General features: G+C 45.6%; 1 protein-coding gene across 1 annotated transcript in view; it reads left to right on the top strand.

The window, feature by feature from the left end:
* LOC142289898 (ileal sodium/bile acid cotransporter-like) overlaps positions 1–13,696 on the top strand; it is a 33,044-nt gene that overhangs the window by 4,736 nt on the left and 14,612 nt on the right. Inside the window, exon 2 of the mRNA XM_075333838.1 lies at positions 11,429–11,579. Within this exon, the coding sequence (XP_075189953.1) occupies positions 11,429–11,579 (151 nt within the window). The remainder of the gene's footprint in view (positions 1–11,428; positions 11,580–13,696) is intronic.

A 13,696-nucleotide genomic window follows, 5' to 3' on the forward strand; every position in this document is an offset into this window, starting at 1 on the left:
TATTCCTTATGACAGTATTGGTAAGTAGTGTGCATTACACAATGTAATATCAGATATAATTAATTACCTAGGCAAAAATGCTAATAGAGAATTTATTAGGATATTACAAAAATTACACTTTTGCTAATGCTACAAAAGGAAACATCGCACATTGTTTCCATTGCCTCCTTAGAAGTTGTGCATGTCTGCTTTAAAGGGAAGGTTTCCTCAAAAAAAATTCAATAACTGAAAAAATGTAAAGTATTAATATTTTAATGTTTTGTTTAAATATTATTATTTTTTTTAATTGAGCAAAATATAAAAAAAAATGTAAAAGTTTGATATTTTCCACTCTTAAACACTAGGGGGAGCAGCTGCTGTAATCCTACTGTAGAACTACTGTACAACTACCTCACATTACAGCTGCAGTAAAAGTGAGCGGAATCTGCTCTCCTGTGTGTGATGTCACAGCTCCCCCTCCCAATCTGGGTGTTTCCAAAAGGATAAGGGAATATTAATGGTGACCGCAAAGTGATCCTAATGTCTAAAGTGTCACTGAGGACAGCTGCATAGGCGGTGGGGTAGGGAGAGCGAGGCGGGGAGGAGGGGCGGTGGCGGGGAGGGCGACGGGGGCTAGGGCCGCGGTGGCGGCCCGGTGCCGGTACTCACACAACCCACACGGATGACAGGGGGAAAGTGCAGCACACAGCATACACTGTGAGCTCCACAAAGATGGCGGTGATCTCTTTCCTCTGCTGTGACCTGGACAGCCCAGGGAGCTTGTCCAGTTCACAGCAGAAACTGTCTCTGTGTTAAGTATAGGGGTCGAAGCCCGACAACTGTCTTCTATGCCGAGGGTGCTGCCGTATTTGAAGTGAGTAAGGGTATGTGCGCACGTTGCTTTTTACCTGCTCTTTACCTGCTTTTTTGCTGCTTTTTCTTCTGCGCTGTTTAATGCCAAAATGGATGTGTTCTTCTATTCAAGCAAAGTCTATGGGAATTTGGGTTTCTTGTTCACACTATGTTGTTCAAAATGCTGCCTTTTTGTGGCAGAACTTTGGTCAAAAACTCAGCTTTTCAAAGAAGCAACATGTCAATTGTTTTTGCCATTTGGGTTTTGCACTGCAAAGCTGAGTTTTTGACCAAAGTTCTGCAACAAGAAGGCTGCAGTTTGAACTGCAAAGTGCGGACAAGAAACCCAAATTCCCATAGACTTTGCTTGAAAAGCAGAACACAACCATTTTGGCATTAAACGCTGCAGTTGAAAAAGCAGCAAAAAAGCAGGTAAAAAGCAGGTAAAAAGCAACGTGCGCACATACCCTACCTGTCGTTATCCACAGCAAATCCAAGATGGCAGCCCCCACCAGTGTTTCAGTAAAACTAGAATTAAAAAAACTAAATAAACAGTGAATTTAATTTTATATTATAAATACTTGATTTCATAATCACTATTATTAAAACAGAAATAAAAAAGCAACACCTTACCTTTAAGAAGCCTCAGGCATGATTGACAGCAGAGTAGTAAAAAATTACACTGTATTTTCATTAAAGAACTGTAGCAAAGTTTGGTGCTCCATGTTAGGCCCCCTTTACACGTTCGTATAAAAAACAAATGTTTTGAACGCTTTATTGTGGAGTTCCGTGGGCCATCCATGTATCAGTGTGTCATCAGTGTGCTGTCCGTGTGCTATGTGTGTGACATCCGGTTAGCACACAGACAGCATAAAGTTGTATACTTACCTGTCTCTGGCATTGCTGTCTCTGGCGCTATTGTCACACTTACTTCTGGGTGAACAGGCAGTGCAGTGAATATTCATGAGGCATAATGAGCAAGACCCGTAAGCAACAGCAGCACCAGACACAGCAGCACTGGAGACAGGGAACTATAAAAATCCAGATAATTTCAGTGAGGTGTCCTCTGATATATGTCACGCAGATCACATCAGTGTGCGGTTAGGGTGGTGTCACACAAAGCGACGATGACGACAACGACGTCACTGCTACGTCACCATTTTCTGTGACGTTGCAGCGACGTCCCGTCACTGTCGCTGTGTGTGACATCCAGCAATGACCTGGACCCTGCTGTGAGGTCGCCGGTCGTTGCTGAATGTCCAGCTTCACTTTTTGGTCGTCGCTCTCCTGCTGTGATGCAAACATCGCTGTGTGGGACAGCGAGAGAGCGACAAAATGAAGCGAGCAGGGAGCAGGAGCCGGTGTCTGGCAGCTGCAGTAAGCTGTAACCACGGTAAACATTGGGTAACCAAGGGAAGACCTTTCCCTGGTTACCCGATATTTACCTTCGTTACCAGCGTCCGCCGCTCTTGCTGCCAGTGCCGGCTCCCTGCTCTCTGCACATGTAGCTGCAGTACACATCGGGTAGTTAACCCAATGTGTACTGTAGCTAGGAGTGCAAGGAGTCAGCGCTAAGCAGTGTGCGCGGCTCCCTGCTCTCTGCACATGTAGCACAGCGACGCGTGTCGTTATGATCGCTGCTGCTTCTGCTGTGTTTGACAGCTAAGCAGCGATCATAACAGCGACTTACAAGGTCGCTGTTACGTCACAGAAAATGGTGACGTAACAGCGACGTCATTGTCGCTGTCGCTATGTGTGAACCCAGCTTTAGTGTGACAGTGTGCTGGCCAAAAATGGACATGTCACCATGAGGAGCACATGGTCACTCGTGTGCTCCACATGGACACACACAGTCCATGTCAAAACACAGAAGTGTGAACAAACCCATTGACTTTAATGGGTCTACGTGTGTCTGTGTCTCCAATACTTGTGGAAATGTACATCACATGTACCGGAAACACGGATATGTGAAGGGGGCCTCAGGGGTAGAAATACCGCATGTGTAACTGTAATGTAATGTGCTAATACGTGAGTACTAAGTATTAGCATGTGCCTATTTTATCATATTATGCCTATAGTGAATATGCATGTATATGTGCATTTGATTACATGGACGGAGTCTAAAGCCTGCTTTACACGTTGCAATTAGTTGTACAATCGCATTTGCGATGTGACACGCCCAGGTTGCATATGGGATCTTATGAGATTGCACGTAGGTCGTTCATTTGCTGTCACACGAGCGTTAGTAGTCTATGTTAAATTGATCAATTTTATGTGCGATCCTTTAGATCATGTGTTCTGTGACGTATGCATTGGGCACCTTTTTTTTTTATTTATTGACTTGACAAGCGTGCGTAATGTGTAGGGATGCGTTTTTACTATGTCATCTGCCATTCAGCTCTGCTACATGGCCGCTGACAGCAGACACAGACAGCCATGTAGCAGAGCTGAATGGCAGATGACAGCAGACACAGACAGAGCCGCACTGTCAGAATGAACTCGGGTGAACTTCACCCGACTTCATTGTCATGCTGCGGCTCTATCTGTGTCGCATCCTGATTAGCGGTCACCTGTGAAGGGCTCACCGGTGACCGCTAATCCCCCGAGTGACTGAAGTTAGCAGCCCTCTCTCATACTCACTGATCCCCGATCCCCGATACCCGGCGCTGCACAGCATTCACACTGCTGCGGCGGCTTTTACTATTTTGAAAAAGCCGGCCGCCCATTAAACAATCTCGTATTCCCTGCTTTCCCCGCCCACCGGCGCCTATGATTGGTTACAGTGAGACACGCCCCCACGCTGAGTGACAGGTGTCACACTGCACCCAATCACAGCAGCCGGTGGGCGTGTCTATACTGTGTAGTGAAATAAATAATTAAATAATTAAAAAAAACGGCGTGCGGTCCCCCCCAATTTTAAAACCAGCCAGATAAAGCCATACGGCTGAAGGCTGGTATTCTCAGGATGGGGAGCTCCACGTTATGGGGAGCCCCCCAGCCTAACAATATCAGCCAACAGCCGCCCAGAATTGCCGCATACATTAGATGCGACAGTTCTGGCACTGTACCCGGCTCTTCCCGATTTGCCCTGGTGCGTTGGCAAATCGGGGTAATAAGGAGTTATTGGCAGCCCATAGCTGCCACTAAATCCTAGATTAATCATGTCAGGCGTCTATGAGATACCTTCCATGATTAATCTGTAAATTACAGTAAATAAACACACACGCCCGAAAAAGCTTTTATTAGAAATAAAAAACACTAACATATACCCTGGTTAACCACTTTAATCAGCCCCAAAAAGCCCTCCATGTCCGGCGGAATCCAGGATGCTCCAGCGTCGCATCCATCGCTGCTGCATGGAGGTGACCGGAGCTGCAGCAGACACCGCCGCTCCTGTCACCTCCACACAGCAACTGAAGACAGCCGTGCGATCAGCTGAGCTGTCACTGAGGTTACCCGCTGTCACTGGATCCAGCAGTGGCCACGGGTAACCTCAGTGACAGCTCAGCTGATCGCGCTACTCACCGCCGCTCCTCTCACCTCCACGCAGCAACTGAGGTGAGTAGCGCAATCAGCTGAGCTGTCACTGAGGTTACCCGCGGCCACCGCTGTATCCAGTGATAGCGGGTAACCTCAGTGACAGCTCAGCTGATCGCACGGCTGTCTTCAGTTGCTGTGTGGAGGTGACCGGAGCGGCTGTGTCTGCTGCAGCTCCGGTCACCTCCATGTAGCAGCGCTGGATGCAACGCTGGACCATCCTGGATTACGCCGGACATGGAGGGCTTTTTGGGGCTGATTAAAGTGGTTAACCAGGGTATATGTTAGTGTTTTTTATTTCTAATAAAGGCTTTTTCGGGTGTGTGTGTTTATTTACTGTAATTTACAGATTAATCATGGAAGGTATCTCATAGACGCCTGACATGATTAATCTAGGATTTAGTGGCAGCTATGGGCTGCCAATAACTCCTTATTACCCCGATTTGCCAACGCACCAGGGCAAATCGGGAAGAGCCGGGTAGAGTCCCAGAACTGTCGCATCTAATGTATGCGGCAATTCTGGGCGGCTGTTGGCTGATATTGTTAGGCTGGGGGGCTCCCCATAACGTGGAGCTCCCCATCCTGAGAATACCAGCCTTCAGCCGTATGGCTTTATCTGGCTGGTTTTAAAATTGGGGGGACCGCACGCCATTTTTTTTAATTATTTAATTATTTGTTTCACTACACAGTATAGACACGCCCACCGGCTGCTGTGATTGGGTGCAGTGTGACACCTGTCACTCAGAGTGGGAGCGTGTCTCACTGTAACCAATCATAGGCGCCGGTGGGCGGGGAAAGCAGGGAATACGAGATTGTTTAATGGGCGGCCGGCTTTTTCAAAATAGTAAAAGCCGCCGCAGCAGTGTGAACGCCGTGCAGCGCCGGGGATCGGGGATCGGTGAGTATATGAGAGAGGAGGATAGACTGACATGGACAGAGAGTGAGGGACAGAGATAGTGACCGACTGACAGAGATTAGTGAATGACAGACATTGTGAGGCGCTTCAGAACGCAGCTTTTCAGATGCGCTCTGAAGTGGACCTTTTTTAAGCTGCGGTGCAGAGCGCACACCTGCGCACATAGCCTCAGACACCAAAATTGTATGAGGAATGTCACACGTTACAATTGACTAGGTTCGTGCAACAAAACGCTCAATTCTAGACAAAGATACAATGTGTTTGTGATCAACGGTTTTGCGTTCAATCCTGATCGCACGTAGATGTCACACGCAGATACCTCACAAACGATGCCGGATGTGCGTCACTTACAACTTGACCCCAACGACGGATTGTGAGATATATTGAAGCGTGTGTAGCGGGCTTAAGGCTATGTCCGCACTTTGCAACGTCCTACTTGCAGTTCAAAACGCACCCTCTGGCAGTAATTGATTTTGCAAAAGTTGCTTTTGACCACAAAATAGCGCTAAAAACGCATGCGTATTTACCGCGTTTTTGCCGCGTTTATAGCGCTTTTTACATGCTTTTCCATTGCGTTTTGACAGATGCGTTTTGAACATAAAGACACTGCTAAACAAAGTTAGAACAGTCAAACACAATGAAAAAAGGGAAAAAAAGGAACTCATATTTATTGAAATAATAAAGAAAATAGTTATTTCATATAATTATAGCGGTTTTATACTATTTAGCGGTAAAATAGCAATAATTTTATATTTATCATTAATTTAATTGTCGGACTATGTGTGTGTGTAAAGGGACATATTATTCCATTATTTTAATGTCAGAAAAGCATGCGTTTTGGTAATCTAAAACGCAGTGTTTCTGCAGCTAAAAAGCAGGTAAAACGCTGGAACTTTGATGTTTGTTGCTTTTTGCTACTTCTCATTGACTTCAATGTTAGCAAAACGCTGCAGAAATGGCAAAAACAATTGATATGCTGCTTCTTTGAATGCATGGTTTTTGCCACAAATTATGCAAATTAAACGCAGCGTTTTGAAACGCAAAGTGCGGTCAGGAAATCACCATTTTCCATAGACTATTATGGAAAATCAAAACGCATGCCTTTTGGCATGAAAACGCTACAGATCAAAATGCTACAGAAACGCAGGTGAAAACGCAAAGTGTGCACATAGCCTAAGTCGAGTTTGGTATGGGGCCAAACACAAGACCTGCAGAGGGGCCCTTCGCTGTCAGTGTTTGCCCACTGCTCTATTCTGAATATTATGAAAATCAATGAGTAAAGTGGGCTTTACACGCTGCGACATCGCTAGCATCGGCTAGCGATGTCGAGCGCGATAGCACCCGCCCCCGTCGTACGTGCGATATTGTGTGATCACTGCCGTAGTGAACATTATTGCTACAGCAGCGTTACATGCATATAAATGTGCAGCGACGTCACTATGACCGCCGAACAATACCTCCCTCAAGGGGTGGTGCATTTGGCATCATAGCGACGTCACTGCGGTGTCACTAAGCGACTGGCCAATAGAAGCGGAGGGGCGGAGATGAGCGGGACGTAATATCCCGCCCACCTCCTTCCTTCCGCATTGCCAGTGGACGGAGGTAAGGAGATGTTCGTCGCTCCTGCGGTGTCACACATAGCGATGTGTGGTGCCGCAGGAACGACGAACAACATCGCTAATAAGCAATTAACGATTTTTTTATTCAGGACGACCTTTCCGTGGCGAACGATTTTGGCCACTTTTGCGATCAACTAAGGTCGCTCGTACATGTCACATGCTGCGATGTCGTTAATGTCGCCGGATGTGCGTCTCAAACACCGTGACCCCGACGATAATGCGTTAACGATATCGTAGCGTGTAAAGCCCGCTTAAGGCTAAATGAAGCAGCCAATAGCGATGTGACCTGTAGCTTGTGTGGTTTTCAAATTGCCCATAAAGCAAGTACTTGATTTTATTTGAAAAACATTTGTTTCTCAAGCAAAGCCTGAGTTTTGCTCAATTTTCTCCAACTGTCATGGAAGCATTTGACTCTGTTCAAGTTACAGATTATGACACTCCACCCGATGGTTTCTCCAGTGTCTGTTTTCAACACAGACAGACTCAGGTATCAACTTGATTTGTGCTGATTCATAGGCAGGCTAGCAAGAGTTAATCTGTGCTAGTTTGCTTGCTCCTTTAGGCCCCTTTCACACGTCAGTGATTCTGGTACGTTTGTGCTTTTTTTTTAAACGGACCAGAATCACTGACATACGCAGACCCATTACAATGAATGGGTCTGCTCACACATCAGTGATTTTTCACTGCACGTGTCTCCGTGTCTCCGCGAGTCCGTGATTGCCGCACGGAGACATGTCCATTTTTTTCTGGCATCACTGATGTCCCACGGACCACGCAGTGGTGTGATCCGTGAAACACGTGACAGAAAAAAACATGCTTTTAAAATAAAAATCATTTTTACTCACCCGGCTCCAGCGATGTCCTCTGCAGCCCGTCCTCCCTGCTGCTTCTAAGCCGGCTGATTACTGTCGCGCATATTCATGATGCACGACACAGCCGACCCGGAAGCAGCTGCTGCGGGGGTCAGCGCCGGCCGGATGCTGCACCGCGGCAGCGTTCAGCACCATGGAGAGCGGGAGCGGGCACAGGTGAGTTAATCTCTAAGTGCAATCACGGGCCACGGAGAACGGAGCCCAGATTGCACTTAGACAACCCACGTGTGCCGTAATTCAAGGCACACGGAGGGACATGTGCGTGTTTTACACGCCAGTGAAAAACGTCAGTGTTTTTCACTGACGTGTGAAACGGGCCTTAATCAGATTTTGTGTGGAGGCCTACCATATCTGCTCCCCTCCTATTTAAGCTGTTGTTTTCCTCCTGAATCTCCTCTTTTCTTATCGTGTATGTGTGTGTGTGTGTGTGTGTGTGTGTGTGTGCTGCATGAAAGAGTTTTAATTTTTCTCTTGTCTGTCTTTTTCTGTGTTTTTTTAACACACTCCTCTTCTGTCCCTCCCTTGGCGAGCAGGTGGGGGAATTAGATCAGGACTGGTCATGAGCAGGGTCAGGAAGGAAACTGAGGCCTCTCCACCTTTACGAATATCCCTGAGAATAAGCATAAGGCCCCCTAGCTCGATGGACAGCTTAGGAGCCCCCGTTCCCCACTATACCAAAGTCATCATAACAAAACCATGTATTTAATACAATAAGCGAAAAGATTTTGTAGAAGAAACAACTGTTTATCCACAAAATTATTTGATTGTTAAAGAGGACCCTTCCCAAATTTTAGCATGTTAAACTGGCCACATAACTGAATAGTGTCTTCAGAGGTGGATAAAACATAGTTTTTCATTTTCTAATTTCTCATCTCCATTGTGGTGATATTAGGTTGCAAAGTACAAGTTATAATTAGTAAGTTCAGTTGGGCATTACCAGAAATTTGTCTCTAGGAAAATGTACTATTTCCCCAGCACTATGCTGTCCGAGCATAAGTAGGCAGCAACACACAGGGAAAAAAGAAAATGTCCCTAGAAAAACTTAGAGAAGGCAAAAAATGCATTTTTTTGCCAGGAAATGCAGATTTAGTGCAGGAATTTGGTGTATAAATTTAAGCACCAAATCTGTATCTCTTGGCAAAAAAATGCAGTTTAGGTGTGGCTTTCTACCAGGAGATGCAGTCTTAAGGGTGCTTTACACGCTGCGACATCGCTAACGATATATCGTCGGGGTCACGTCGTTAGTGACGCACATCCGTTGCCGTTAGCGACATTGCAACGTGTCACACCAAGGAGCGACAATCAACGAACGCAAAAACGTTAAAAATCGTTGCTCGTTGATACGTCGCTCCTTTTCAAAATATCATTGATGCTGCACCGGCAATGAGCAAGGAAGGAGGTGGGAGGCATGTTCCGGCCCCTCATCTCTGCCGCTCCTCTGCTATTGGATGGCTGCCGTGTGACGTCGCTGTGACGCCGCACGAACCGACCCCTTAAAAAGGAGGCGGTTCGCCCAGCCAGAGCAACGTCGCAGGGAAGGTAAGTCCGTGTGACGGGTGTTAGCGATATTGTGCGCCACGGACACCGATTTGCCCGTGTCGCACAACCGACGGGGGCGGGTACGCTCGCTAGCGATATCGGTACCGATATTGCAGCCTGTAGACTGTGAGCCCTCGCGGGCAGGGTCCTCTCTCCTTCTATACCAGTCTGTTTTGTATTGTTAATGATTGTTGTACGTATACCCTCTTTCACTTGTAAAGCGCCATAGAATAAATGGCGCTATAATAATAAATAATAATAATATATCTACACCAGGTTTCTGCAAGTTTCTCCTGATAGAAAACTGCACCAAAACAGCATCAAAACCATGGGTTTTCTGCCAGGAGATACAGGTTTGGTGCTGGAATTTATACACAAATTTCCTGCACCAAATCCGCATCTACTGGCAAAGGTTTTTTGCCAGTAGATCTCAATGATACATCTAATGGATGCAACTATTTTGGGCAGCTCTGGGCTGCCATTTTTTAGGCTGAGATGGGAGGGGCCAATAACCATGGGCCTCCTTAATCTGAGAATACCAGCAACAAGTTGTCCGCTTTACCTTGGCTGGGTATCAAAATTGGGGGGGGCGCACACTTTTTAAAAAAATTATTTAAATAATTTAAAAAAGCCACATGGGGTTCTTCTTATTTTGATACACAGCCAAGATTACGCGCACAGCTATTGTCTGCAGCCTGTAGATGTCTGCTTTATCTGTGCTGAGTATCAATATACGGGGGGAGCCTATGTCTTTTTTTTCCAATTATTTATTTTTACACTTCACAACCAATCACAGACACCGGCACTCCGGCAGTCTGACTGCAGCCAATCACAGACGCTGTCACAGAGGGTGGGCGGAGGAAGCAGTGAATATGCATGAAAGCTAATGAGCAGACCCAGAAGAAGTGGGACAGCTACGCTGGAGAGTCAGTATAAGTATAACTGTAACCCAAAAATTAGAAGAAAGTACCAAAATTCACTTATATCCAAAAAGCTATTAGGATATACCTCAAAAATCAACCAAACATGATATCCCAATAAATACAACAAACCTTATCAAAATATGTATTAATTAATTTATTTAATGTATTAATTGTCTTTATTGATGACAGATAAAAACATAAACCACAATAGGCAAAATTAAAATATTAAAACCACTGTAGGCATGGAAAGCAGGTCATACTCTGCAACCATAGAATTAACACTCAACCATAAATGGGGAATTTTTCACCTCTATACTAGTGATAATAAATATCAAATTCAATATATATTAGTATTAAGGCACTTTACAGATGATGCACCCATAATTATCATTAAGCCATTCATAATAATCAACAATTTGTATATAGCATCATCAGTGAAAACTGCCCCATTATATCATCATGTAAACAAACCTAATGCCATGGTGTACTGAGTATGACACTGCTCCCCCGCCACACACTGCAACGCACGTTTCACAATCGCTTCCTCAGGGAGTGACATGGAGGGGAGCAGTGAGCTCCTTTTTATGTCAGGAAATCGCATATTGCACTAATCAATAGTCTGATACCTTGCTACAGGGCGCCGCCATGATTGCACACCTGACCGGAAATCAGAGACACGTCAGAGCTCACTGCTCCCCTCCATGTCACTCCCTGAGGATGCGGTTGTGAAAAGCGCGTTGGAGTGTGTGTCCAGATGGACCCGCCAAACCCGAACATCTGCGAGTTCACCCATCTCTAATATTAGGTGTTCGCTGTCTCTGTTCTGCAGAAAGTGAAGTTTTCCATACATGCTCATTACACACTTGGTGTGGCCAAAAGGCTCATCGCACAATTCCATCTACTAGTTTTTCATTCTTTCACCTCCTTCACTAGTAATTTGCAACAAATGAATAATAGTGGTTTGTCAGAAGCTGACAGTAACCATTGGACAGTTTACAGGGCTGTGCTGTTCAGCTCCATAACTGCAAACATCCAGCTGCCATTGGCACTGAGAACTGCTCATCAATGGAGGTTATAGGTGTCAAAAAAGACAGGTCATCAATATAAACGTCATGGAACAAACCTTTCATTTTGGATTTTTCACTATTGGACAACCTGTACATTATTATTATTACTTATTTTTATTTTCAGTGGCTGTAATATTTTACAGACAAATATGTCATTTAAGACATTAACCATGTCATTTGTTGCAGGTATTGCTTTAGTTAGTCTTGTTGTTCCAGTTGCTATTGGAATGATTGTTAATTACAAATGGCCACGCGTAGCCAGGATAATCCTCAAGGCAAGTAAAAAAATGTTTTTTAAATATTGCAAAGAAAATATATCTGCTTACAAATAATAAAGTAGACTTTCTGTCTGAAGGAGTGTACTGATTTAAATACACAAAACGTGTGTCACCCTTGACGGGACTGTTTTTGCACTACTGGCACTTTTACTGGCGCGCTGTCACTCTGCAATTCACGGTCTAAGGCCCTGTGCGCATGCTGTGGTTTTTACTGCGGTTTTGCTGCATGTTTTGCTGCAGAAAATGTTCAAAACCTTTCTGCAGTCCTTCTCCAGCAAAACCTATAGTAAAACAAAAATGCTGTGCGCACACCACTGCGGTTTTTGTCACCTACAGGTTTTGCTGCATGTTTTCTGCAGCAAAAAAAATTGCATGTCACTTCTTTTCCACACGTACCTACGGTATTTCACTCAATTGACTGTAATGTAATCATGAAATACCGCAGGGAATAACACAGGTAGCAAATTATATGCGTTTCATTGGGTTTTACTGCGCTATTCCAGCGGTCTTTCGCGTTTTTCGGGACATAATGTTCATCACTACCCTGCGTTTTGCAAGGAAGTGATGTCATTAGGAGAGGAAGAGGAAATAAAGCAGAGTAAACATACACATATCACACACAGACAGACACATACAAACATGCAATGCCCATAGAAATCAAACATACATATTAAAAATAAAAAACGAAAACAAGCGTTGGCTCCTCTGTATTTTTACCATCCAGCAAAGGTAAGCACACAGCAGCAATTCTCAGGCTGGGGAGGGCGAGGGCCATGGTTAATATCCCCCCCCCCCCCCCGCAGTCAAGAATGTTACATCCATTATGCGACAGTCCCGGCATGTTACCGGCTCTTCCCGATTGCCGTGATGGGGTGGCAGTCGGGGCAATAAGGAGTTAATGGCAGCCCATAGCTGCCACTTAGGGGTGCCTCACACACAGCGAGATCGCTGCTGAGATCCCTCCTGAGTCACGGGTTTTGTGGCGCAGCAGTGACCTCATTAGCGATCTCGCTGTGTGTGACACTGAGCAGCGATCTGGCCCCTGCTGTGAGATCGCTGCTCGTTACACACAGCCCTGGTTCGTTTTTTTTATTGTTGCTCTCCCGCTGTGACGCACACATCGCTGTGTGTGACAGCGAGAGAGCGACGAAATGAAGCGAGCAGAGAGCAGGAGCTGGCATCTTGCAGCTGCGGTAAGCTGTAACCAGGGTAAACATCAAGTAACCAAGGTGGTTACCCGATATTTACCTTCGTTACCAGCCTCCGCCTCTCTCACGCTGCCAGTGCTGGCTCCCTGTTCTCTGCACATGTAGCTGCAGTACACATCGGGTAATTAACCAGATGTGTACTGTAGCTAGGAGAGCAGGGAGCCAGCGCTAAGCAGTTTGCGCGGCTCTCTGCACATGTAGCAACGTTATGATCGCTGCTGCGTCACTGTGTTTGACAGCTAAGCAGCGATCATAACAGCGACACACAAGGTCGCTGTTACGTCACAGAAAATGGTGACGTAACAGCGACGTCATTGTCGCTGTCGCTATGTGTGAACCCAGCATAAGTCTTAGGTTAATCATTGCAGGCGTCTATGAGACAGCTTCCATGATTAACCTGTAAGTAAACTAAATAAACACATACACCCAAAAAAATCCTTTATTTGAAATAAAACACAAAAAGCCCCCTCTGTCACCACTTTATTAACCCCCCCAAACACCCAGCTCCGGCGTAATCCACCGTAATCCACAGAGGTTCCACAATGCTTGCAGACTGATCCAGCCGCGTCTGACACATAGTACTCAAAGCAGCCTCGTAACGAGACTGCAGGGGTAACTCCAGGTCATTTCTCACGGTCGGTGATGTCAACACAACACCGCTCACGAGAACCTCAGGGCCTCACCAGCAGTAATAGGGATGTCACTGACCGGCAGTGACCCTACCGCAGGGTCACTGCTGTATGAGAAATACCGTGTGGGGGGAAACACAAACTGAAATAAAGCTAATATCTCTCAATCTATCCCTCTATTATCTATCTATCTATCTATCCCTCTATCTATTCCTCTATTATCTATCTATCATTCTATCTATCCATCTACCTATCTATCTATCTATCCCTCTATCTA

The sequence above is a fragment of the Anomaloglossus baeobatrachus genome, chromosome 2, assembly GCF_048569485.1.
Source record: "Anomaloglossus baeobatrachus isolate aAnoBae1 chromosome 2, aAnoBae1.hap1, whole genome shotgun sequence".
NCBI lineage: Eukaryota > Metazoa > Chordata > Amphibia > Anura > Aromobatidae > Anomaloglossus > Anomaloglossus baeobatrachus.